Source organism: Sorex fumeus, unplaced genomic scaffold (assembly GCF_029834395.1).
Source record: "Sorex fumeus unplaced genomic scaffold, SorFum_2.1 ptg000100l, whole genome shotgun sequence".
NCBI lineage: Eukaryota > Metazoa > Chordata > Mammalia > Eulipotyphla > Soricidae > Sorex > Sorex fumeus.
Window position 1 is genome coordinate 11,124,105 of NW_026606157.1, and position 26,110 is coordinate 11,150,214.

At 64.8% G+C, this 26,110-nt stretch overlaps 2 protein-coding genes across 6 annotated transcripts in view; one reads left to right on the forward strand and one right to left on the reverse strand.

The window, feature by feature from the left end:
- The window catches only part of PPFIBP1 (PPFIA binding protein 1), a 70,324-nt gene that overhangs the window by 22,502 nt on the left and 21,712 nt on the right, over positions 1–26,110 (forward strand). For 2 of the 5 annotated variants that reach the window (XM_056134574.1, XM_056134576.1), the window contains exons 2-11: positions 1,137–1,216; positions 15,572–15,670; positions 16,194–16,399; positions 17,382–17,468; positions 18,000–18,113; positions 18,381–18,512; positions 20,660–20,752; positions 23,084–23,198; positions 24,948–24,980; positions 25,915–25,976. In XM_056134574.1, coding sequence (XP_055990549.1) covers positions 15,607–15,670; positions 16,194–16,399; positions 17,382–17,468; positions 18,000–18,113; positions 18,381–18,512; positions 20,660–20,752; positions 23,084–23,198; positions 24,948–24,980; positions 25,915–25,976 — 906 coding nt within the window. In that variant the 5' untranslated portion in view covers positions 1,137–1,216; positions 15,572–15,606. Of the gene's footprint in view, positions 1–1,136; positions 1,217–15,571; positions 15,671–16,193; positions 16,400–17,381; positions 17,469–17,999; positions 18,114–18,380; positions 18,513–20,659; positions 20,753–21,519; positions 21,613–23,083; positions 23,199–24,947; positions 24,981–25,914; positions 25,977–26,110 lie in introns of all 5 variants that reach the window. The other 3 variants (XM_056134575.1, XM_056134577.1, XM_056134573.1) reach the window with 2 other exon arrangements.
- CUNH12orf71 (chromosome unknown C12orf71 homolog) lies at positions 7,619–12,746 on the reverse strand. The gene is made up of 4 exons (XM_056134605.1): positions 12,727–12,746; positions 9,400–9,524; positions 8,016–8,707; positions 7,619–7,876 (listed from the first exon to the last, which is right to left on the reverse strand). Exons 1-4 carry the CDS (start codon positions 12,744–12,746, stop codon positions 7,619–7,621), a joined length of 1,095 nt encoding a protein of 364 aa, XP_055990580.1.

The window sequence follows — 26,110 nt, forward strand, 5'->3', positions numbered from 1 at the left end:
CCACCATGGGCAGCCCCCAGGCTTTGTGTCATGGGGTCTCCTGGCTCTCACGGCTGCGGTGGGGTGTCCCGAAGATTTTGAGAGCAGCGCCTTAGAGGGGGGGTCCACCCCCCACCCCGCACTTCCCAGTGCTCTGGCCAAGACCCTGTCCTCAGTTGTGCTAAGGGGCAGAGACGGGCACCTTGCCGGCCCTGCCTCCACCTGGCACACGTCGCAGGGCTGGTGCCTGCCAAGGGCCCTGTCGACTCTGGTTTCAGAGCGTGTAGGACCGGGCTGGCTCAAGGGTCTGAGGAGGAAAGTCCAAGGCTTCCTTGCTCCAGGTTCAAACGTGTGCAGAATGTCATGGAGACCCTGCTGTCCCGGGGCGGAGTGGTCCGTGTCTCTTTCGCGTGATGGAGTGGCCCTGTGTGGCTGTCGCCTCTCAGAGTGGCCTGGGCTACTGTCATGAGGCAGAGTGACCCATGCCGCTGTCCCGTGGTGGAATGGCCCGTGTCACTCGGTGACAGAGTGGCTCGTGTCACTGTCCCATGATGGAGTGGTCTATGTTGCTGTCATGTGGCCTAGTGGCCTGTGTCACTGTCACGTGACGGAGTCAGCCCGTGTGCTTTCCTGCTTCCTTGGCCGCATCCCGTTCTTGTGGGACGAGAAATGTCTCACTTCCTCCTTGTTTTACCTTCCCAGTGAAATCCTGCGGAGCTGTGGCCCTTCCACAGCTGTGGGTGACGCGCCTGGAGTCTGCCCCATGCTCGGATCCCCGAACAGTGAAAGCTGGGGCCAGAGAGGTCGCAGAGGGCAGAGGCCTCCCCTGGCACACGACCGGCCCGGGTTGGGCCTTTGGCACCGCGCAGTGTCCCCCAGCACCAGCAGGAGCGATCCCCAGCTCGGCTGGGTTTGCCCCCCATAATAACAAATTAGAGTGAAAGGTGCAGCCCCCCCCCCCCCACTAGCCAGAGAGGTGGGAGTCGGGTGGTAGCCATGAAGACAGCATGGGGGTCACCCACGCTCAGCCCGTGTCCTGGCCACATGCCGTCATCCACTCACCCACGGCTGAGCCTGTGCTCCTGGCCGGGTGGCCCCTGCTGCGTGGGCCGTGAAGTGGGTTTTGACGTCCGTCTTTCCTTCTTGTGTCTTTCCAGAGTGGAGTCACCAATGGCCGGGCTCTGACGGGGCCGCGTGAGGGCCGAGGGGACGCGCGGAGCTGTGCGCGGTGTTCAGGGTGAGTACGTGGGCCCGTGGCTCTGAGGTGGTGACGTCGTGCTGGGCCCCTTCGACTGCTGCCCCCATCAGGGTGGGCATCCCCAGGGAGCTTGGCAGAGCGTCAGGCTGTGCCTCGCGGGGAGGGCATCTGCGTTTTGTCTGCGCCCCACACGGTCCCCTAGGCTCTGCCACACCGCAAGGAGTGACCCTAGGCATCGCCGGTGTGACCCCCCCCCCCAGATGGAACTGGAGTTCCCCCAATAACATTCACGCAGGTGCAAAGCCAAATGCCTGCCTGCCGTGTCCTGTGGGCTGCCAGGGTGTCATGGCATGTGACATGGCACATGACTAGGCCACATGACCCAGGGGCACGTGTGCAGGGAATGTTCTAGACTTGGTGTCTCCATAGCAGTGGCCTGCAGCCTTCACTGGGCGCCCTGGCCCTGGGGACACCCCCCTAACTGACCACTCAGATTTCCTTATTGTCCATTTGGCTGTGACTCAGGGGTCCCCCTGGCTCTTTGACTGAACTCAGAGTGACACTTGGGGGACCCAAGTGGTCGCTGACCCGGGGACGACTCACACGTCTCCTCCCCCTGTCGGAGCCCCCAAGCCTGCAGTGGCCGGGGCAGTGCTGGGCAGCGGGGGCCGTTCTGGGGTGTTCGCCTCCGTGGTTCAGTTGGTTGCCTCCCGGCGGCCCGACCGAGCCCTTCCCTCTGGGTGTTGGCCTGCCTGGGCCACCCGACACCGGCTGCAGGGTCCCAGCTGTCCTCTGGGCTATTCTGGGCGGTCAGTGCTTATTTTAGGCCCGTGGGGCGGGCCAGGCCGGGTTCTGCATTGGCACCCCCAGAACCAGATGCTGCCCGACGCCGTTTCCCACAGGGGCCGGGGGTGGAGGGCTGGTGCCCGGCTGTGGGCGAGTCAGGGGCCCCGTGGCCGGGCTGCTGGTTCCACTGGGCAGCAGAGATGGGTCACTGCTGGGAACTCGGGGGTCTGCGCGGGCTCATGCTGGACCTGGGGACCGAGGGGCAGGTGCTGTCCGGCAGCCATGGGCAGCGAGCCCCCGCCGCCCTCCCGCCACTCACTCCCCCCCCCCCACTCCCCTGCAGGCGGCCCCATCCCACCCCGTCCCCTGGAGCTGAGCTGGTGCCTGGCCGCTTCCAGGGTCACATGGTGCCTCCTATGTTGGTGTCAGCAGGGCCCCAGGGGCTGGCCCCGGTCTCCTGGCCTTGTGGCCTGCCTGGCCCTCAGGAGGCAGGTGGACACGGCCTCTGTCCGCTTGCCTGACCGCACACCACGCGATTCTTGGGGTCAGGGCCCAGTGGGGAATCCAAGCCACGCGGGTCTCTGCCGAGCGTCTCCCTGGCGTCCACCATCAGACCAGGCCACGGCCATCCCGCCCTTGGGGACCAGTGAGGGAGGGGAGGGTCACTGCCATCAGCATCAAGCTGGGGAACTTGGACGTGCGGGGACACTGAGCCTGGCTAGGGGGGGCGGCCACACCTCAGGGCGTCCTGTGGGCGGTGCCGGCCAGCCCCTGTGGCCGGGGGCACCTGCTGCACAGCCACGGCCACAGGACAGAGGGTTGCGCCCGGGCTCGGAGCAGCCGTATCGTCAGAGGACTCGTGGGAGGGGCGGCCCGGCAGGAAGCCCCAGACAGAGGGCAGGGACCCCCCCCCCCCCCACAGCTTGGCCAGCCTCCTAGGCAACAGGAAACATGTCGGGGGGTCCAGCCCTCGCGCTCTGCTCCAGATGGCCGTGCGCGGGGAGCCCGGCGGTGGGGGCTGAAGGACAGTCGGCTCCTGCCGCTTCCCCGGGGTGGTGCTCCCAGCCCCACTGCGGGCTGTGGCCCTAGGACAGTTCCCCCCGGGTCAGCCAGGTCAGGTGTGGCGCCCCCTCCCTGCCCCCGTAGGCTCTGTGCCTGAGCGCAGCTGGAGCCTGACTGCTCTGGCTTGGGCCAGTGTCGGTGTCCACCGGGTAGAGACGTGTGTGTCCCGCGCCCCCCTTGGGTGCAGGGCCGGCAGCCGGTGCGGGAGGGGACTCGTCCATGCCGGAGCGCAGTGTGCCATGTGTCTGGCCCCTGCCGGGCCTCCCCCTTCTCAGTGCCCAGGAGTTCGTCGTCTTCCTCCTGAGGAAATGACTCCCGGAGAGCGCCCGCCCCGATTCCTTCCTGCAGACCCACCGTCCGTTCCGCCCGGTGTGTCTCTCGGACCCACTGGGAGTTCTGGAGCTCAGAGAGACGAGCCTGCGCCCTAGCGGGCAGCACGCCAGGCGCAAAGGGGACAGGTGGCCACGTGGCTGCCCGTCCAGACCCCCGAGAGCCAGAGGACACGTTGACCTGGGCACAGGGGAAGATGGGTCTGAGTCGCTGCCCTGGCCCGGCCGAGTGACCATGTCTGTCCGTTGTCCCCCAGAGCCCGGGATGCGGACGGGAACCCGGCTGAAACTCTCAGCCCAGAAGTTAAAGTTAGAACAACAACAAAAAGACTTGAGAGTTGAGAGGTCCATTGGCTGGAGTGGTAGTACAGTGGGGAGGGCGTTTGCCTTGCACATGGCTGACCGGGGTTCGATTCCCAGCATCCCATAGGGTCCCCCGAGCACCGCCAGGGGTGATTCCTGAGTGCAGAGCCAGGAGCAACCCCTGTGCATGGCAGGGTGTGACCCAAAAAGAAAAAATAATTGTCTTAAATTAAATTTAAACAATATCAGGGCTGGAGTGATAGCACAGTGGGTAGGGCTTTTGTCTTGCACACGGCCAACCCGGGTTCGATTCCCAGCATCCCATAAGGTCCCCCGAGCACCGCCAGGAGTAATTCCTCAGTGCATTGAGCCAGGTGAGTCCGGGGTTGGATGCCGGGACTCGGGACGCCGCTGGGCCTTCTGGATGATTCCTGGAGCCGTGATGCCCGGCAGGTGTGCGTGTTTGGGAGGAAACTTAGAGCTTTACCCCTTGGAGGAGTTTGTGCCAGAGACGTTGCCGAGGTCCGTGGAGCCCCCTGCCTGCCCCCGGCCCTGCACAGAAACGGTCTGGTCAGTGCCTTTATGGCTGCCACATTCTTGGGGGCCGCTGAGCTTGTCGTAACATAAACGGAAAAGCAGAGGAGGTGCGGGGCCAGAGACGGGCAGCTGGCGGGGGTGCTAGTCCTCGCGGGCAGGGGCCCGAGCCCCCTCCCTGGCCTTGGGGGTCCCCAGCTCCCGCCCCGGGGCGTGGCCCCCAGCACAGGAAACATCAGGCCCTGCAGGGTGGCCAGTGCAGCAGGGGACAGGCCGTCCTGGCTCAGGCTACAGAGAATGTCCAGGAAGCTCCTGGGGAGTAAACACAAGCTGTCCGGGCCGGGCTTCGGAAGGCAGAGGGCACCGCCCACTGGGCCACAGCTGCCCGCCAGAGCCCGGCCTAAGTGAAACCAGTTCTAGCAGCCGGAGAGTTTGGGGGGGCTCGAGGCCGGGCTGCTCCCCCTGTACCCGCCGTCCACCCTGGGAGGTCTGGAGCAGGAGTTGCTGGCGGGGGGCCGGACGGCTGAGGGGCACGGCAGGGTGGGGGTCAGCCCCGAGCTCTCCCTCCGCCTCTGCTGCCCACTGTCGCCTTCTCGACTCCGCCCTCGTGTCGTTTCTCTGGTGCTGGCGGGCGGTGCCTCGGTCTCCCCAGCCGTCCAGACCTTCCTTTGTCCCGGGTCTGCAGGGCTCATTGAGGACTTGAGGTTGTGCTGTGCCCGCCTCTGGGCAGTGCCCGCCTCCCCGCCTGGACTTCCTCGTGTTAGCTCATGTTGTCGGGAAGAGCCCCGCTTCTGTGAGGACCAGGTTGCCGTGGGTGTCAGTGCAGAAGCCCCCACCCCAGACTCGGAGCCGGGGACCGCGGGTGGCTCCTGGCTGCAGCTTTGCCTTGGCTGAGACCCCCGGCCCGACTCGGCTAACCGAGTCTCCGGACGACTTGATCTTCCGAACAGTTCCCTGTCCCTCCCGGTGTTGCTGTCACCGTTGGGGTGAGAAGGGGTCCCCCACAGGCCTGGCTGGGATGCACATGGGTGTCAGCGAGTGGGGGTCTCTCTGCATTGCAGCCGGGTGGGAGCGGGCAGGTAGGCGGGCTTGATGCCTGCCCCATCTTCCTTGTGGCGTGCCCCAGGCTGTCGCACAACTCCCAGTGGTGCAACTGGGCAGCCCTTCGCTGGCCAGGGGCTCCCCTAAGGTCCAGCTCGTGCTCATAGGTGGGCACTGCCCAGACCCCGCATGGCTCCTGGGGACGGGTCTGCCCTGTCCCAGTAGCGGCTGTTCTGCTCTTGGGAGGACCAGGCCAGCGAGGAGACACTCAGGGACTGTCCTCTGTCTGAGTGGGCCGGGGGGCGGGGTAGGGGGGAGAGGGCAGGAGAGAGGGAGAGGAAGGGAGGGAAGGAGGGACGGAGGGAGGAGGAGGGAAGGAGGAAGAGAAGGAGAGGGAGGAAGGGAGAGAGAGGGGTGGTCGCTGTGGGGGCCCTGCGCCCACACTAACCAAGCAAGGGCCCTTCTGCTGTTCTCCGCCTGGAGATTCCCATAAGCAGGAGCCGGGCTTGTGTCCGCAGCGGTAATCTGAGAGGACCTTCGCCCTCCCACTTGGAAATTGCACCAGCAGGGTGGCTAGGTCAGGATCCGGATCCTGAGCTCCGGGGTGGAGGGCCCCAGGGGGGCGTTCCGCGTTCCTCACCATCCGGGGGGTTATCTGGGGCCCGGACCCCCTCCTGCGGGGAGCAGTGTTATCTGATGGATCCCGTTTCACGGCTCAAAGCCGCGCGTTGTTCTCCTCGGGGGGCCGGGCGGGCAGTAGGAAGCCGTGGGGCCGCCGAGCCATGAACACCCCCGTCCACCTGGTCTCACTGGCCTGCCTGGCCCCCGCTTGGCGCTCAGGAGCCAGGGGCTTCGGGTGTGGGGCCGCCCGCAGCCTCCCCGCTTCCCTCGTTGAGCAGAAACGTTGCCCCAGATTTCCCCGGCCACTCTGGGCCTCAGTTTCCCCCCTCGGCCTCCCCTGAGGGTTCGTGCGGCCGCACCCCTCATGCGGTGGGCCTGCCCGGCGCCCTCTCCAGCCACTGCCTGCCCTTAAACACAAGGAAACTGGGGGCCGAGCACTGTGCAGTGGGAGTGCACTTGCCTGGCACGTGGCCGGCCCTCGTTGAAGCCTGGCACCCCGGCTGCTCCCCGAGCCCCCCAGGGTGACCCTGAGCGCAGGCCCATGAGGGACCCCCGGCACCGCTGGGCCCGGCCTCGGCCCGCCTGAAACACCAAGTGCGGCAGATCACAACTGTCGGGGCAGCGAGGGGAATCCCACAGCACCCGGCCTCGCCACCCCGTTGGCCTCTGCCTCCTCCCATCAGGGGGACGCGGCTCTGTGCTGGCCCCGGCCCTGGGGGCCACACCTGAGTGTGGACAGACTCACACAGCACAGCGCGGGCAGCGCCTCAAGACTCCAGACCTCGTCTGTGTGTGTGTGTGTGTGTTATGTTTGCGTGTCTGAGTGCATGAATGTGTGTGTGTGTGTGTGTGTGTGTGTGTGTACCCTGCTGGAGCAGACAGTATTTGAGTGTGTACATGTCTGAGTGTGTATTATGTTTGTGTGAGTGTACATGTGTGTATGTGTGTGTCTGAGTGTTATGTTTGCATGAGTAAATGGTATATGTGTGTATGTGTACGAGTGTATTTGTGTGTGTGTCTTGCAGGCCCAGTTGGAAGCACACTTGTGTGTGAGACCGCGTGTGTGAGACCATGTGTATGTGTGACTCTCTGTGACTGTGTGTGGTTTGTATGAGTGTTTGTGTGTGTATATATATATATATATGTGTGTGTGTTATGTAATGTTTGCTTGAGTGTTGTGAAAGTATGTGACTGCGTATGTATGACTGTGTGTAAGACTACGTGTGTGTGACTGGGTGTGTGTGTCATTTGTATGAGTGTGTGTATATGTTATGTTTTGTTTGAGTGTTTTATACGTGTATATGTGTATATGACCATGTATGTGTGACCGTGTATGTGTTAATATGTGAGTGTGTGTGTGTGTGTGTGGGTGGGTGGGTGTGCCAACCTGCCTGAGGAGAGGGCTGGAGTGGTCCCTTCCAGGTCCCTTCCAGCCTCTCCTTCAGCCCGGGCTGGGTGATGTGCTGAGGCCAGGCCGGGGTCTGTGCAGGGGCTGGGAACACCCCAGGGCGAGCGTGTAATCTCAGGTTCGAACCCCAGCACCCCACATGCGCTGTGCACTGGCCCAGCAGCTCTGCTCTGCTGGTCGGGGGGGTGTGACCCCAGAGGACAGGCGCTGCTGGCTGTTTCCCAGGGGACACGGCCCCGTGTGGTGGGGCAGGAAGGCCAGTGACATGGCGCTCTGGGCAGCCAGACAGGACAGGGACACGGGTGGGCATCTGCTGGGGTTTATTGGGAGGGGCGTGACTCCGGGCTCTGACGGGCCCTATAACCCGGGGTCCTCGGGGCACCCCGACTCCAGCGACACCTGTGGCTGGACCCGCGTGCCCCTGTGCAGGGTCCGGTCCCCCCGGCCCCTGTCCGCGCGGCCTCGGGCCTGCAGGGAGGAGAGGACGCGCCGTCGAAGCCAGTGGACGGCCCCCCAGAGGTTGAGGCAGGACGGGCTCTGCGTGTCCGCGGCCGGGGCCTCCTCCTCCGGGCCACCCGGCCACTCCGAGGCGGTGTCTGCCGTGGGGCTTCCCGGCTGCAAGAAAGGACACGGGTGTGGCCTGCCCAGCCGGTCACCTCCAGCCCGGCCCCTCCCTGGTCACCAGCTCATCCCGGCCACCCAGAACCCACGTGCTGGCCGTGCCCCAGCGCGACCCTGGGCTGTCCCCGCTCACCTGGGCCAGGCCGGGCCCCTGCGGCGTCAGACCCTCTCCCGGGCACGGGGCGTCCACTGTGTGTCGGGACCCGGTGCGCTCGGTGGCGCGTCCTTCCCCCGGGTCGGGGCTGGGGCTGCCGGGCCCCTGGGCGGCCTCTTCGTGGGCACTTTCACAGAGCACAGAGTCATCGTCGTCGTCCTCGTTGTCCTCTTGGTGGTTTTCCAGAAACTTCTCCAGCTTCTGGACCAGTCCGTCCAGCTGGCTGAGGGCCAGTTGCTTCTGGCTGGGCAGGCGCTGGGCCCCCAGCAGGGCGTCCCCCGCCAGGGCGCAGCTGGCTGCCGCCGCCGCGTCTGAGCTGGCCGAGTCCGCATCCAGGTCCCAGGCCAGGGTGATGCCCAGCTTGTCAGCGGGCCCCGGGCTGGCCCCGCCCTGCGGCCTCCCGCTGGACCCCCTCTGGGTCCTCCACATGCTCTGGATCGGCGGCACGTAGTAGGGCAGAGGGCTGTCGGGGTCCGAGTCCTCGCAGGACGGCGAGTCCTCGCAGGGGAAGCAGCCCACGGACACGCTGAGGTCCGAGCCTGAGCTGGGGCTGCGGCGGGAGTCGCGTGGGGGAGAGGCCCGGGGCCCCGAGCGCTGCCCTTCCTCGCCGCCATCCTCGTCCTGAGGCCCGGAGCGCTGCCCTTCCTCACGGCCGTCCTCGTCCCGGGGAGCTTTGGAGGACGGGAGAGAAACAGTGGGGCCGGGAGAGGAAAAGGCAGGTGAGTCCTTGAGCCTCAGCATCCCTTCCCGTCTCCCTCTGGAAGGACCCTGTGCCCACAGCAGGGAGGTGCGCACACGCACACACACACACATTCACACACCCAACATGCATGCACACACATATGCACACACACACACACACACACACACACCCCACACACGCGCACGCCTTCTGCCACAGCCCAGGGCAGAGCAGAGGGTCCCTTGACTGTCCCCATCTGTCCGCGCAGGGCAGACGCGGTCGCTGGAGATCGCTGCAGAGAGACGGGGCTGGGCAGGTCCCACTGTCCAGCTGTGGCCCCTCGGCCGCGGGGACCCATCGTGTGCTTCTCTCCCTGTCTCTGATCCTTGTCAACTGCATCCCCACGTGGATGTGGCCCACGGGACAGTTGGCGCCAAGGTGGTGCTGCCTCACGGGGCCGGCCTGTGTGTCACGGCAGACCCCTGGTGCCCCGGGCAGCGGCCACGGCGAGTCTGCAGGGAGGACCCGAGGCGATGACTGCCCGGGCGTGGGGGCTGGGGCAGGGCCTCAGCCCCGCCGAGACCCTCCGACACTGCCCCGGGAGGCACGCGGGTGCCGTCCACCCGCCCCTCCCGGGCCAAGCCCATGCTCTCCCACACACACACGCTCACACACGCTCACACGCGCTCACACACGCCTCCTCGCCGCCTGCTGGCTGCTCACACCAAGTCCGGGCTTCCAGTTCCTGGGCCATGAGCGAGGCCTGCGTCGAGGCCGATACCGTGTCCCTCTGGCGGGAGGGCCAACTGCCGGATTCCGGGACCGTTGGTCACCGTGGCAGCTCAGAACTGACCCGGGGCCCCGAGAGAGCGGGAAGCCCGCAGGGCCGGGCCCGCCCAAGCCTCCCTCCGGGGTCCACCTGGCTCGGTGCGTTTGCTGAGACAGGCTTTGGAGTGACCCCTGGGAAGGCAGGGGGCTCACACACAGGACGGGCAGGGGTCCCGGGGAGGGTGGGGTGGGGCCGCGGCTGTGCAGGGTGGCGGGAGCCACAGATGGCAGAACAGGTGACAGGCCGGCCCTGGGGGCCACATGGGTGCTCTCCCCCCGGGCTGTGGGCTGATGATGTGCTCCGGGTGACCCCTCGGGGTGGGGGGATGGACACTGGGCTTCCCACCGGCCTCGTAAGATGAGGGTGTGCAGACCAGGAACGCACATCGCACGTGGACCAAGAGGCCATCGGTGCGTGGACGGAGGAGCGTGGGCACCGTCCCCCCCCAAGCACAGCCAGGGTGCGGGCGGGCGCGGGTGTGGGAGGAGGGAAGCCCGTTGGCTGCCGAAGCCTGTCTTCTAGAACTCTCCTGCTTCCGGGCCACATTCTCCGCTGCCGTGGCTGCAGAGACCCCTGGAGCGACCTGCAGGTGTCTTCTGGGGGACTGTCCACTGTCCCGTCGAGCAGGGCAGCCCCTGGTGTGCCTCAGGCAGTGGCCACAGGCGAGTGAGAGAGTGGGTCTCCGTCTACACCAGCGCCGTGTCATGATGGACGTGGGCCTTGTCTGCACCTGTGCCTCCCGGGGCCCTGTGGCCAGCAGACAGGGGCCAGCGCTGACCATCTGCCTGGCTCACTGCTCAGAAAGCCCAGTGCAGATCAGGGTGACCAGGGCAGGGTGCGAGAGTGTTCCTGCAGCATTTCCTGCATCCCAGTCAGGGAGTGCCCATGGAGTGACGGCGGCAGGGCGGGGAGATGGGACCATGTGCTGGACACAGGCAAGGGACGCCTCAGGGAGTGTCCTCCATCACCGGGGCGTTGGGCGTTCACGGGGCTGCCTGCCTCGGCCTGGAGTCTGCCCAGTGCAGACACGCCTCCGCCCTGCCCTCTGGCCCACCCACCTGCCCACCCACCCGCCTGCTCCCAGAGTCTGAGCCTCAGCTGCGGGGGACATACCCAGAGGGTCCCCTCGGGCCAGTGTGCTGCAGTGCAAGCCCCCAGGTGGAAAGACCCCCTAGAAGTCTTTGGGGACTGCTGGACGGCGCGTGGAGGAGACCAGTGGTCACTGAGTAGAGCTGCTTCCTGCAGAGGCCTGGCCTCTCCCTCGGAGGGGGGTCCCAGGGCTTAGGGTGGGGTGGGCCCTGCAGCCCCCCAGTGCCAGCAGACCTGCACCTTCTGCCCGGGCTTTGCTGCACCATTTTCAGGCTCCCTGGCGGGGGCGGGGGGCCCTGTGGAGCCCTGAGCCCCTTCTGAACCCCAGAGATGCAGCGGGACGGCGGTTCCTCCACGTTACGCACCCGCCATCTCAGGGCCACCCAGACACCCGGCCCATGGCCACTCCCGTGCCTTCCTGGAGCGTCACGGTGCCTCAGTGTCCCCCCTGGGACGTGTCCAACAGTGTGAAGCACAGAGAAGGTCTCCCAGGGCCCCCAGCAGCGTGTGGCCGTGGGGGGTCCCCTACCCGGTGGCACTGAGTTAGAATGCTAATTGGTCTCCCTGAGTGCCTGGGCTGGGGCTCAAGCCAGGCTTGTTCGAATCTTATTTATAACTTATTATAAATAACTCTGTAGGAAAACAGTGCAAAACGGTTATGGAAAAGTTGAACGATGCAAGACTATTTTTAAAAGTCTACGAGAGCCAAAGTGTAGGGGAGGGGTGTCGGGAGCAGGTGCGGGGCACGGGGAGCCCCTGGGGACAGCGACTTGCCGCTGGGCCTTTGCCCCCGGGAGTTTCTCTGAGGTACAGTCAGGAAGGGGGCGGGGCAGGGGGCAGACTCAGGCCCCAGGAATGTGGCTCTCTGCTTCCGCCCCAGGGGGCATCTCACTGGTCAGCACTACAGCCCCAGAGCTCCTCTGTGCTGTCCAGCCGGGGCAGCTGGGCCGGACACGACCCTACTGGGATCCTTAAGTGCATGGGCGCCCGGGGGATTCCAACCTGTCCACCCCGGCCGTGCATAGCCTTCAAGGGGGCGGCTTCTGGCTGGCCAGAGGGGCGCCTGCCCGCTGGCCCCTAAGGAGCAGACCATCCTAGTGACCAAGAGTGGCAGCCAAGGAGGCCAGGGCATGTGCAGGGCCCGGCGCGGCTGGAGAGGTACAGTGACCGTGACCCTGAGGGGCGTCGCATCGACCCAGCTGCATTGTTGGTGCGTCTCTCGGCCTTCGGCTGCCAGAGGGTCCTCGCGGGCCCTCCCCAGGGCTGCCCGCTCCCACCCCACGGAGGACTCGGGGTGAGCGGGGCCGGCCCAGCTGCCCTCCCCTCCCCTCAGCGGGTGGGCAGGAGGCGGCAGCCCCTGAGAGCCAGGGCCGAGCGCTGACCGCTTCTTGCCCCGCTGTACTCGAGCGCGTGGACGCTGAGCTGGCTGGGCTCCGAGTGTGGCCTCTGGACTGGCCTCGTGTCTCAGGACCCTCACTGCCGCGTATGGGGGGGACGCTCTTCAGCTCGTGTTCTGGGTCGGGGTCAGCCCCCAGCACTCAGGCGGCTCCTGGGGGGCGGTCTGCTCGCTGCTGCCTCTGGAGGCCTCCGTGGCTTGGTTTGGGCTGTGGGGGGGTCCCGTGTCGGCCAGCACCGGGCGCTACGGGCCTTGCTGGGCCGAGACTGCGCCCTCCAGCCCTGCTGGGCCCGGGCAGAGACTTCATACTTAGAGCTGCACCATGGCATTCCCAGGGCAAGAGCTGGGGTCCCTGGGGGTCCCTGGAGGCATTCCCAGGGCAGGAGCTGGTATCGGGGGCGTCCCTGGGGAGGGTCCCCAGGGCAGGAGCTGGGGTCTGGGGGGGTCCCTGGGGGGAGCAGCCGCCCTTTCTCCCCTGTCCAGCCCAGCTCTGGGCCACGCTGACCGCTTCTCGTCCCGCTGTGCTTGGGCGGAACGGCCGTGCCCCTGGTGTGGGTCACGCTGTCAGGCGGCCCACCCCTCCGCAGCCGCAGACCCCCGTGGGCATGTAGGTCAGAGCACACTGGCTCCCCGCCACCCGCAGCCTCAGGAGTGCCCCCAGCCTTCCCTGACACAGTTCACTTGTTACTCCCACTTCCGGCCCACAGCACCCATGTTTGCGGTGTGTCACCCCCCCCCCCACACACACACAGATGCACGGGTGCACATATGTGCGCATGTGGGTCTGTGAGGACGCGCGTGCCCATTTGCACATGCGGGTATGGCTTCTGTGAGCACACGCGTGTACGGGGCGTGTGGGGCAGACTCAGGCACGGGGCCCTTCCATGCATGGACACCACGCACGTGTGCAACTGTGTGTGCGTGGAAAAGATGTGTGCATGCGTGTCTCTCTCTGAGCGTGCACGTCTGCACACACACACACACACACGTATCTCTGAATTAAACCCACCGCAGGATGTCGCGAGTTGGCCGCAGCCCTTCCCCACTGCTGGGTCGCTGGGCTGGGGGTTCGCGCTCTGCTCACCTTCCCGCGGGCACCTGTAGGGTCGGGCACTTGCCGGCCTTCCCCACCCCGATGTCCCACGGGACTCAGTAGCTGCGGCGAGGCTGGTGGACGTGGGGAGAGCGAGAGGGCCGTGTGCCCCCGGGCGCCTCCAGCTCCTGCCGCCAGGAAAGGCTTCGAGTCGCCCAGGTCCTGGGTCCTGGCGTGGGCAGCGGGCAGGCCACACCCGTCGCGGCACCCGGGGCCCAGCGGAAGGAAGGTCCTCCCCGAGTCAGGCCCGGTGAGGTGCGGCCGGCCGGCCAGCAGGCCCCAGAGGGAGGGAAGGGAAGACGGACCCCGCTGCGCCCGAGGCCACTGCCTGGCCACAGCTGGGCCGGGGCCCCAAGGGTTGGTGGCGTGTGGCTGAGCTTCAGGGCGGCTTCTGGGAAGGGGTGGATGCAGGGGGCGGGCACAGACCGCCCTGCCGTGGAGTGTCCTCAGGCCGGGAGGAGACTCAGTTTACCCCACAGCTCCGCCTCCTCCTCCTGCCCAGAGCCTGGATCTCAACTGTGGACGAGCCTCTGGCCTGCTGGCTGTGCCGTGCCCCTGCCGTGGCCCCCGCGGTGGGCGGGACGGGGCCCGGGAGCGGCTCCCCCGAGAGGCAAGGGGCCCTTCCGAGTGTTTTTGTTTACGCAGGTGCTCCGAAGAAGTGTTTTCTTGTTTGGTTTGCAAATATTTGTGGAGCCCTTGGTATGCTGAGGCTGTGATAGAAAAACAAAATATTTAAGGGGCTGCGTCAGGGCCCAGGGCCTCTGAGCTCCAGGTGACGCCACGGGGAGCAAGGGGCGGGGGGCGGGGAGAGCCAGCAGGCCCCCGCGTTTCTGGCCTGTGTGGCGTCCGAATGGACGGTCTGTCCCTCAGGCGGCCCCTCCCGTCCCCTCGCTGCCTCCCCTGTCGTTATGTTACTCGCTGGTTGTGGTCACACCTGGCGGTGCTCGGGGCTCACTCCTGGCTCTGCTCACTCAGGGATGACTCCTGGTGTGAGTGCCGGGGGGGGGGCAGGCGTCCCCCCACACCCGCAGGACTCGGGGGCTGGACCCTGACCGCGTCTGGCGCTAGAGGCTCGTCTCTGCCAGGGCCTGTGCCGGAGACACATCAGGGGGCCACGCCTCGAGCCTGCACATGCCTGACCCGGGTTCAAACCCCCCCGTGGTGCCCCGAGCAAGTCAGGCCGGGAGCTGCGTCCTCGGCCGGGTGGCCCGAGAATTGCTGGGAACGCGTGTCCGTGGCCGCCTCAGAGCTCTGGCTCCCTGCAGCGTCCTGGTCGGAGACACCCAGAAGCCGTATGACGGCCGCTCCCCCTCTCGTGGGGGACACGGGCTTCAGGGCTCCAGCCGGACTCATCCATGGTCTCGTTTCTCCGTTCCCCGGCGCCCCTGCCCATCTCCTGTGCGTCTGTCCATCTGTCTGTCTGTCTTGGGCGTTGAGTGCTGAGTGCAGGGGGCACGTTGAGAAGCAACTTTTTTTTTTTTGCTCTTTGGGTCACACCCGGCGATGCACAGGGGTTACTCCTGGCTCTGTGCTCAGGAATTACCCCTGGCGGTGCTCCGGGGACCCTATGGGATGCTGGGAATTGAACCCGGGTCGGCCGCGTGCAAGGCAGACGCCCTCCCCGCTGTGCTATTGCTCCAGCCCCTGAGAAGCAATCTAACGTGGCGCTGTGTTTGGGACGTGGATGAGGCTTGGCCTCAGTGACTGGACACAGCGTGGCCAGGGCGGGGGCAGCTGGCGGGTCTTGCATCCCCACCCTGTCCTTGGGGGTCCGTTCTGTGCCCCAGCCCGCGTGAGGAGCCTGGGCCTGCGCCCACTGCGGGCTCTGTCGCCCCTCCCCCAAAGTGGGGTCCAGAAGGCGAGTGCAGGAGACCCCGGGACATCCCCAGGGGAGACCTGACCCCGGGGTGCAGGCAGACGGTCCCCCGCTGCCTGCCGGGACGCTGGCCGCGACAGAGGAAGCCGGGTGAGGTCGGCTGCTTGGAAACCAGGGCAAAGGTTCCTGCCGAGTGCCGGGCCAGAGCTGGCCTGATGTCGCCTGCCCCGGCAGTGCTCAGGGTCCCGGTGCCGCCTGTCACGGCTGGGTGCCCCAATAGCCCTGGCTGCATGCGACCGAGGCTCGATCCTCGGAGACCCGGGCCCGCTGCCCTTCAGCCCCTGCTCTGAGGGCTGTGCTGGACCTGGGGGGTCACACTCAGCGTCTTCCTGCCTCTGTGCAGGGATGGGCGGGGCCACGGGGGAGCCGGGGCCGGGGTGTCCACTGTGTGCGGCTCAGCAGGGGCCGTCCTGCCTTCCGACGCCCCTGGGCACCCTCAGCTCAGTGGGCGCAGGGGCCCGGCAGACGGGCACGACTCAGCAGCAAGGGGCCCACCCCAGGTCCTCTCCCTGCCTGGGCTCCGGGGGCACATCGCCGTGACCAGGGGACCTGACGCCTTTGTCCTTTCAGACCTTAGCTAGGGTTGGCTCGTGACCAGAGGCAAAATGATGAGTGACGCGAGCGACATGCTGGCGGCCGCGCTGGAGCAGATGGACGGCATCATTGCAGGTGAGGGGCGCAGGTGAGGGGCCCACAGGAGGGTGCCCACAGGTGTGAGGGGCCGCAGGTAAGGATACTCATAGGTGAGGGACCCACGGGTGAGGTGCTCACAGGTGTGGTGCTCACAGGAGGGTGCTCACAGGTGAGGATACAGGTGAGGTGCCCACAGGTGAGGTGCTCACAGGAGAGGTGCTCACAGGTGAGGTGCCCCCAGGAGGGTGGGTGCTCACAAGTGAGGATACTCACAGGTGAGGGGCCCACAGGTGAGGTGCTCACAGGTGTGGTGCTCATAGGTGAGGGACCCACAGGTAGGGTGCCCATAGGAGGGTGCTCACAGGTGAGGTGCCCACAGTGCTCACAGATGGCGCATCCGGGCAAGTTAACACACACTCTCATCTCCTCTTTGGCTTTCCTTGAGTTGGGAGCTGCCCCCGAGCCCGGCGCATCCCTGGGCAGCCCTGAGCGGGTGCGCGGGCCTGTGCCCACCTGGCCTCCCCGACGGGGCTGACCCACCCGTGTGTGGCGCCCGCAGGCTCCAAGGCCCTGGAGTACTCCAACGGCGCCTTCGACTGCCAGTCGCCCACGTCCCCGTTCATGGGCAGCCTGCGGGCGCTGCACCTGCTGGAGGACCTGCGCGGCCTCCTGGACGTGATGGAGCCGGACGAGAAGGACGGTCTGCGCTGCCAGGTCCCCGACTCCACGGCCGACGCCCTCGCCGCCTGGCTGCAGAGCCACATGGTAGGTGCCCCCGGGCCCGCGGTGACGCCTCTGAGCCTGGCCAGTGCATTTTGTGAGTGCGGCCGGCCACCGGATGCCGGCTGGACGGCTGGACGCGGCTTAGGTGACCGGCGGGAAGGGAGGAGCCCGGACCAGAACCGAGGGGGCCTTCTGGGCAGGCTGGCAGTGCCACCTAGTGGTGCGGGGCGGTCACTGCGGCCTCCTTGCCATCCGGATGGTGCAGTGCATTTGGGGGTGGCCTGGGAGGGGGGGCGCGGTCTCTGTCCCCAACGGCAGGCCTGCCCCTGAGCTGCAGGACGCCCCGCCCTTCCCAAGGACAGCTCTACCTCTGTGAACACACAGTTCAGAGAAGGTCCTGCCGGGGGGGTGCTCTGCAGGTTTATGGGGGCCGGGGGCGGGGTGGGCATGCCTCTATGTGGCCAGTCCATCCTCGAGCACAGGCTGGACCCTGCACGAGGAGGGGGCAGTCCCAGGCCCATGTGGGGGGAAAGCGAAGATAACGGTCAAGTCCTCAGGCCGGTGCTCGGGCTGCTGGTACTCAGGCCCCATTTGGGGGTCGCTCCCTGGTCCCAGAAGCTCTGGAAGGTTCCAGAAGGTTCTGTCCCAGGAGCCTGCGGGCTCTCACCAGCAGGGTTGGGCATCAGACCCCCTCGGGTGTTGGTTTGGGGGTGAGGCAGGCAGGACTTCGGGAGGCCCGGGAAGCTTGGGGGAGCCAGAGACGCCGCCCACTCCGTCTGCTCCAAGGCCTGTCCTGGGGGAGTGACCGGCTGCCCACCCAGGTCGGGTGCCACCCTGCCGTCCCCTCTGACTGGAGCGGACGCTGTGGGCGGGTGCAGCCACACTGAGCTCCACGGCTGACTCGGCTGGGGGTCAGCGACGCCCCCCAGGGCTGTGCTGTCGGTGGTGGTTCCCCGGGCCTGGGCTCCGTCCCCCACGCTGCGTGGCCCTGACCTGAGCGCGCCTTCCGGGTCGTTCCTTTCAGACCAACGGGCACGTGCTGGGGAACGGGGACGTGTACCAGGAGCGGCTGGCACGCCTGGAGAACGACAAGGAGTCGCTGGTCCTGCAGGTGAGCAACTCGGCCCGGCCCCCGCGGCCCTCACTGCCGCCCTCTGCTGCCCTGGGGCTGAGGGACCCTTGGGAGCAGCTGGGCCCCTGCTGCCGCTTCCCTGTTCCTGGGGTGCACCCCAGGGTGGGCCCGGGTTTGTTTCAGGCTCGGTGTTGCCCATCCTCCTTCTCCTGGCACCTGTGGGCCCCCCGCAACCCCCTGCATCCCGGCACGCGTCTTCCCAGCGGGCAGGAGGCCATCCCCATGGACAGGGCCCCGGCCTCGCTCAGAGCAGGGGTGAGGCTGTGCAGCCCCCAGGTCTCTGATGGCCAAGTCTTTGCAGGGTTGAGCTCTGCGCTCTGCGCAGCCTCCAGGTCCCTGATGGCTGGGTCTGTGCAGGGGTGAGGTCTCTGTAGCCCCCGGGTCTCTGACGCCCGAGTCTGTGCAGGGGTGAGGTCTGTGCCTCCCCTGGGTCCCTGATGGCCGGATCTGTGCAGGGGTGAGGTCTGTGCAGCCCCTGGGTCCCTGACGGCTGGGTCTGTGCCCGCTCAGGTCAGCGTGTTGACGGACCAGGTGGAGGCGCAGGGGGAGAAGATCCGAGACCTGGAGTTCTGCCTCGAGGAGCACCGGGAGAAGCTGAACGCCACGGAGGAAATGCTGCAGCAGGTGCCCGCGCGTGCCCGTGTGCTTGTGTGTGCAGGTGTGTGCGTGCACGTAGCTGCGTGCCTGTGTGTCCCTGTGCCTGTGTGTGCGTGTCTGTGTGTCTGTGTATGTGCACGTGTGAGTATGCATGTCTTCAACTTGTGTAACTGTACGTGTGTGTGAGTGTGTGTGTGTGTGTGTGCGCGTGCGCCTGTGCTTGTGTGAGCCCCAGGCCTGCTTGCTCGCCCCATCGTAACAAGCAGCCGCTGAGCGGGCTCGTGGCCCCTGCAGGAGCTCCTGAGCAGGACGTCCCTGGAGACGCAGAAGCTGGACCTGATGGCCGAGATCTCCAACCTGAAGCTGAAGCTGACGGCCGTGGAGAAGGACCGGCTGGACTACGAGGATCGCTTCAGGGACACGGAGGTGGGTGCGGGGATGTGGGTGGGCGTCTCTGGCCCTCCGCTCCCTCACACGCGCTGTTTCTAGAGCGAGGTCGCACGTCCGTGGTGCGTGTGAAGGGGGGTTGGTCCCTGGTGCCGCCCTCATCGTGTGCTCCCCGTTCTCGGTGCCAGGGACCCCATGCACAGCCGCAGCCCTGTGGGCATCCAGACGTCCACTTCCTCTTATTAGAACTCTGGGGGGAGGGGCTGGAGCGATAGCACAGCCGGGAGGGCTCTGGCCTTGCATCGGCTGACCCTGGTTCAACCCCCGGCCCCCCCTAGGGGCCCCTGAGCCCACCAGGAGTGAGTCCTGAGCACAGAGCCAGGAGGCAGCCCTGAGCACCTCCAGGTGTGGCCCCAAAGCAACAACCAAGTTGATGTTCTTGGCAGTTTTGTGGGCCCGAGAATTCCGTAGCTTTGCCTTATAATTTTAGATGACTTGGAGACGACTTTCGAAGAACACACTGGCTGGAGGGGGGAGTAGGCAGTCTTGGGGCTCCTGAGAGCTGCCCGCCTTCCGGCCCTGGAACGGGGGTGCAAGGGGGGGGTGGGGGTCCCACGCTCGGGCGCCCACTGGTGGGGACACACAGGTTCCCGGTTGCGTTTCTCACCTGCACCCTACCCAACCCCACAGTTCTCTGAAAGGGAGCAGGGATTTTGTTGATGAAGAGAACTGAACTTCTGAAAATAGACCCGTTGAGGTCATTCGCGTTCCGTTCTTTAAACTTTCATATCGAGGGGCGGTTTGGGGTTTTTTTCCAGCTGGACTTCCCCAGGCTGTGAGTCTCTATACACGTGTTTATAATAGTGTTTTAACAAAAGATGGTCCCGTGGGGTCTTAATAGTAAAGTGACCTCAGTGACGGCTAACCCGGGTTCCCTCCCCTGCACCGTGTAGGGGCCCCCAACCCTGCCGGGTGACATCCCGAGCACAGAGCCAGGAGCCAGCCCTGAGCACCTCCAGGTGTGGCCCCCAAACAAAACAAAACAAAACAAAGATCAAATATGTCCGTGAGTAAATTCATTTTCTGTGGTTGTTTTTCTCTGGCCCTGACCCAGCAGTACCCAGTGGAACCCAGCGCTGGTTCTGGCGCCTTGGTTTGGGTGAGGGGCCCTTGGCAGGCAACTGGGTAGTGGCAAGGTTGGGGTGCTGGCCCCTCACAGAAATGGAGGCCTTCAGGGTCACACCCCACAGGACCTGGGGGACCGGGGAAGATGAGAGACCAGCTGGCAAAGGTGCTCACCACGGACTCAGTTGTGCCAGGGTGGTGAATAGGCAGGAGGCAGGTCGTGGAGGAAACTGATTCCTTGAACTCAAAGTCACCAGGAAGTTGGTGTTTCTTTAAACTAGCAGTGGAATCAAACCAAGATACTATGTAGCAAAAGGAATATGACAGTCGGGCAGCTCGGACAAGGCGTTTGCACACCCGTTGTTTGTCTGACCGAGGTTTGATGCCCAGACACAAGCAGAGGGTCGGAGCAATAGCACCGATGGCACGGCCTGGCCTCGCTCGCGGCCAGCCCAGATTCCATCCCGGCATCCCTTCTGGTCCCCAGAGCGCCAGTGAAAATATCCCAAAACGGCATGGCTTCCCATAAAGAAAGCCTGTGTGGTTAATTTTGATAAACATTAGCGGGCTGGGAGTCTGAGTGACGACTGCGGGTGGGGCGTTTGCCTTGCATGCAGCCGACCCGGGTTCGATCCCCGGCATCCCATATGGTGCCCCAAGTCTGCCAGGAGTAATTCCTGAGTGCAGAGCCAGGAGTAAGCCCTGAGCACCGCTGGGTCTGGCCCCAAAACAAAACAAGAAATTAAAAGCCGTTAGTGCCCAGGACATAGCACAGGGCTGAGGCACTGGCCCAGCATCTGACGGACCCTCATTTGGTCCCCAGTGCCACGTGGTCCCTGCCATCACGCCGGGAGTGATCCCCGAGCACAGAGCTATGAGTCGCCCCTGAGCACCGCCGGGCAGGCCCAAACTCCCCGCTCCCAACCCCCTCCCGCAAAAGTGCTCCTGTGCTGATTTTGAATCTCCGAGCAACGAGAGCAGGCGGTTAACTCCCCGCTTCCTTTGCTTTGGGCGCGGGGTCGAGCCCTGATTCCGACCGTCCGTGCGGTGTCTCGCCGCAGGGCCTGGTGCAGGAGATCAGTGTTCTGAGGCTCAGGGTCAGCGAGATGGACGGCGAGAAGCAGCAGTATGAGAAGAAGCTCAAGTCAACCAAAGTAAGTCTCTCCACGGCGAGCACGCTGGGCCCCCTTACAGCCGGCGCGCGGGGGTCAGCGCTGGGCGGGACGCTGTCCCCCGCCCCACCTGCACGGGGAGGCGCGGATTGAGTTTTGATTCGTTCATTTCCTATGGAAGAACTGCGATTTATCTCGAATGATGATGGGAAAATCCGAACGAAATATATAGCCCCAAGTAGAGAGAGAGAGCACGGGGGAAAATTGCCTGCCATGGAGGCAGGGGGAGGCCTGGGATGGGCAGGGGGCGAATAATGGGGACCTTGGTGGTGCAGAATGTGCACCGGGGGAGGGAGGGGTGTTCCATCATTGTACGGCTGAATCTCGAACGTGAGAGTTTTGTAACTGCATCTCATGGTGATTCGATTAAAAAAAAAAAAAGCAATGTGGAGTTCCTGTCCAATGCAGTCAGTTTAATCAGTGGCTGAATAGCAGGGCTCCTACATTAAAAAAAAAAAAAAGAACTGCAATTTATAAAGATGCTGATGATTGAGTTTCAGGCGTATAATATTCCAGCCCCCATCGCAGTGCCGACTCCCTCCCCGGGAGGCCGTGGGTGAGGCCCGGGGTCTGGGTGGAGGCCAGGCCTGCTCGCGGCCCAGAAGCTCCCGTCTCTCTCGTCTGCTCACCTCCTTTACACACTGGCGCTTGGCGGGCTGACTCTGCGTGTGCGGTTCCTACCTGCTGCCTCTCTCTCTCCCTCTTCCTCTCTCTCTCTCTCTCCCTCCCTCCCCCCGTCTCTCTCCCAGTCCTTAATGGCCAAACTCTCTAGCATGAAAATCAAGGTGGGTCAGATGCAGTATGAGAAGCAGCGGCTGGAGCAGCAGTGGGAGCCCCTGAAGGTGACCTCGGGGCCGGGGCCATGGCGGTGGGGGCGGGCCCCTCGCGAGCATGCCCCCCCCCGCCGTGGAGGGGACCCCACCCTCCTGCCCACCCTCCCCACCCCACCCCCTGCTTCAGCAACGCAGGAAACCCTGAGTGGAAACCAGCCTGGCTCTGCGCGTTGAACCCCTCGCCCGTTAGATCCTGCGTCCCCGGGCGGTGCAGTGGCCGGGCCACCTGCGGGCGAGGGTCAGGCCGGGAACCCAGCCAGCAGTGGACACTGCTCACAGGGCAGCAGCAGGAGGCGCGGGCCAGGTGCCCCCAGCCCTGGGGTCAGCTTTCGGCTTTCCAGCCTGTCGGGGGCTGCATCAGCACCTCCCAGCGCCAGGGGCCTCCCTAGAGACCGGAAGTAAGGTGGGCGGCTGGGGACAGGCGTCCTCCTTAGTGGCACCAAGTGTGCCCGCAGACCTCGGATCTCCCACGAGCCAGCGAGATGGCACAGCGGCTGGACACTTGGGCTGACCCAGCCTGGCCACGTCCCCTGAGCACAGAGCAGGGGTGAGGCCTGGGCGCTACTGGGTGTGGTGCCAAAAATTAAAAAAAACCTCAAATTTCTAAATTTCATTCTTCGCCAAGATGAAACTGGAACTTAAAAATACTAGAACTAGGGGCCGGAGCAGTAGTGCAGCAGGGAGGGCCTTTGCCTGGCCCCCAGCCCAGGTCCAGTCCCTGGCCCCCAGACAGTCCCCTTACCACAAGCCCCAGAGGAAGAAGTGGGAGCTTGTGTCATCGCAAAGCCGAGGACCAGAGGGAAGTTTTCTCAATCTGGTTTTCCCCGTTACCGTAAGATGCTGTTTGTTGTTGTTTCTTTTTTCCTTTTTGGGTCACACCCGGCGATGCTCAGGGGTTCCTCCTGGCTCTGCACTCAGGAATGACTCCTGGCGGTGCTCTGGGGCCCATACGGGATGCTGCGAATCGAACCCGGGTGGGCCGCGTGCCAGGCAAACGCCCTTCCCGCTGTGCTATCGCTCCAGCCCGTTTGCTGTTCTTAACGGGAGTTTTAAGTCTAGCCACGCGGCCGGGCTAAACCTCACTTCCCGTCTCCTCCGACGAGGCCAGTGTGTCCTGAAGCGCCTCTTGGCGCGCTCGGCAAACGTCACGGGAGCCTGGACGGGAGTTTCCCACCCACCAGACACTTGGGCATCTCCCGTGATTGTCTGGTGACCGGGTAGGAGTCTGACCTCCGGGCCGCCCTGCCCCGGAGGACCTTCCGTGAGAGGGGTCTTTCCCGCAGAGCCCCCGACCCCCGCGCTGCCGGTCCTCCAAGGTCCCCGCCTGTCTCTGCCTCGCCTGGTCTCCCAACCTGCCGCCTCCACTCCTGTCACTCCTCTTTCCTCAGTTTCACTCACAAAAACGAATTATTGGCTTGAGTCGGCTACGCGCCCCGACCTGGGTCGCCGCCGCCTCTGACCCTGGATTCATCCTTTGCAGGAGGAACTGGCCTCTTTAAAGGAGCAGCTGGAAGAGAGAGAATCCGAGGTCCAGAGGTTGCAGGAGAAGCTGGTTTCCCAGATGAAAGGCGAAGGGCCCCACCTCCCGGACCGAGGTAAGGCTGCGACGGGCCCTGGGGTGTCGCTCTGTCCGATGCCCGGGGCTCCTGCCTGGCCCGAGGCTGACCCGGGGTCCAGGCCCGCAGCACCTGTGCCCCCAAGCCACCGCAGGATCTCTGAGCACTGCTGGGCAGGCCCCGAAAGAACAAACAGACAAAATCCTCCGGGTTCTGAAAAGGAAGCTGTGCTGACTGTGGTCGGGCCTCTGGGAATGGAATCCCCGGCACAGGGCGAGGTGCCCACTCCCTCCCTCTGTCCTCCCCTTCGTCCTCCCGTCTGGAGCAGCTGTCTCCAGGTGCTGTTTGGCTTGCTGGGTGTCTACTTAAGGTGTCAAACTTGGCGGCTTCTGGGGCTGGAGTGATAGGACAGTGAGTAGGTGCGTCCCATATGCCCCCAAGCACCACCAGGAGTAATTCCTGAGAGCAGAGCCAGGAGTGACCCCTGAGCATCGCTGGGTGTGACCCCAAAACCAACAACAAAAATCGTAACTTCTCTTCCTGAGAGCAAGTTCTCGTTCAGGCTGTTCAAGTCGGTGCGGAGAGTGTCGGACAGGCAGGAAAGGAGCCACGTGGCCCACAGAGCCTCTGCAAGCAGCGGTGGCCTGAGCTCCAGAAGCCCCTCGAGGGGGAGGGAAGGCTCGTGGCATGGAGATGCCTCGTCACCGGGGGCGTCCTTGAGTTGTAGTGTGGCGAGCTCTGAACGTAGCCAGAATTGTTTCTTCATAACCGAGTTTTGTCCTGAACAAAACGAGGAACAAAACGAGAATATTGGGTGACTGGTATTCGATATGCCAAAAAGAGTAACAAGTCTCACAATGGAGACATTACTGGTGCCCGCTCGAGCAAATCGATGAACAGCGGGAGGACAGTGCTACCGTGGTATGAGTTGATGCTTGATAGGAAAGATCTAGGACAAAATGTGCTTTTCAGATTCTTTGGAAATGCGGGTTCACGTGTTGCCCACTGGCACTAGGGCAGAGCTGGCGTTGTGGAGGACCCCCAGCCCATGTCACACGTGGCATCATTGTTGGGTATCCACAGCACACGTGGCATTGTTGTTGGGAATCGTGGCCCTGTGGCACACAGTGGCACTATAGTAAGGCACCCACGACTGTGGTGTCGTGGGGGAGCCCTTGGTTTGTGGCACAGGGCACCCTCCATTCACACCTGTGCTGTGATGGGCGTTGCCCACCCGTTGCAGGAGCCTGGGAGGTGGCGTTCGTGCCAGCATCAGGCCACCCCCAGGTCCAGGCCTCCAGCTGTCTAGACTGTGGGGGCGGGGAGTCCCGGTTTCCTGCTGGACATCACCGGGCAGTGCCCAGGTGGAGCTGTTGGGTGCTGGGAGAGAGGCTCGGAGACGGACATCAGACGTCAGGGCACTGCTGCCGGAGGTGCCCAGGACGGGCCCAGGAGCCTCCTGGCGCTGATGTCCCCGTCAGCGCAGGCCGCTGGGCCAGACACGGGGCAGCCCTGAGGAGCAGCCCGTGGGCCGCCCGGGCTGTCCCCTCCCTCCCCTCCCCTTCCTCCCTCTCCTCCCTCCGTCTCTCCCTCCCCTCCCTCCCTCCCCCGCTCCGCTGTGGAAGCCTCAGGCTCCCAGGCCTGGTGGACAGCGAGTCCCCACCCGGGTGCCGGAGTCACGTGCGGACAAGGTGGCCTTGGTGCTCGCCGCAGGGAGTGAGGGTGGCCCGGGCCGCTGCTGGCATGGCACCGTGTGCTAACTGCCGGTCCACGGGCTTCCCCACACAGACGAACACTTAAAACAGAAGCTGAAGGAGAAAAGTAAGGGTCCCCTGCGGCCCCCACCCGCCCGCTCTGCATGTGTGTGCCCGCGAGCTCACCCAGCTGCTTCCTCCATGAGCTCTCGGCGGTGCCCCCGTGCCCCACTCTGCAGCGGGAGTAGGCAGCTGGGCGGCCCGACAGTCGGTCCCTGGGGGCCGTCGCGGTCCAGGGACAGATCCTCAGGGGCTTCCCTCCAGCCAGGCCCCGCTGGGCCGAGCTCCACCCTGCACCACCGCGGAGCCCTGGGTCCATCCTGGCCTCTTGCTGCCGCTGACCCTAGCGGACTCTGCCCTGTCCTGCCTGGGCGCTGTGACTCTGTTTGGAAAATCTCAAGGAGCGTGGGTGCTGTTGGCTTATTTTTTATTTTTAATTCGAAGTCAACAACTTTAGTGATACTTTTTTTCCCCGCTTTGGTTTTTTTCCTCATTTGTGAGCTCACTCAAGGCTGACGTCCTTTGTCAAGCGTTGGTGTTTTTACTCTTAAGTAAGCGCGTCTGTGCTCACGGGTCGGATCGCTAGGACAGGCACCTCCGCCTGCTCGGACCTTTCCGAGGAGACGCTTCTAGGTGGAGGCCACCCGGCACGCGCCTGCCTGTTCGCCAGCCACTGCCCGCCGCTCCTGCTCGACGGGGCTCGCCGCCCCTTCCTGCCACGCCAGGACTCACGGCCGCCGCCTCGCAGCCCCGAAGCCCCCTCCCTGCCTCACGGTCCGCACGGACGGACGCTCGGGCGCAGGCCAGCGGGGGTGTCTCAGTGAGAGGCCGGGCCGCTGTCGATCCCCCAGGGTGTGGGCAGGGCGGGTCCGCCGCACCCCGACCATCCACATTTCACTCTAACCGCGTGCACCCACCGTCCATCGCTGCTGGCCACTGTCGCCCCCCCCCCTCCCGCCCAGCTGGCCCAGGGGCTGACGGGGGGCTTATGGGTGTTTCAGATGTGGAAGTGCAGAAGATGAAGAAGGCCATGGAGTCCTTGATGGCCGCCAACGAAGACAAGGTAGAGGGACGGAGGGCCGGGCACTGCATGTGTGTGTCTCTGCGTGTGTGTGTGTGTCCACGTGTGTCTTTGCGTGGACGCATGTATCTGCATGCGTGTGTGGTATGTGCATTGTGTATATGTATGTGATGTGC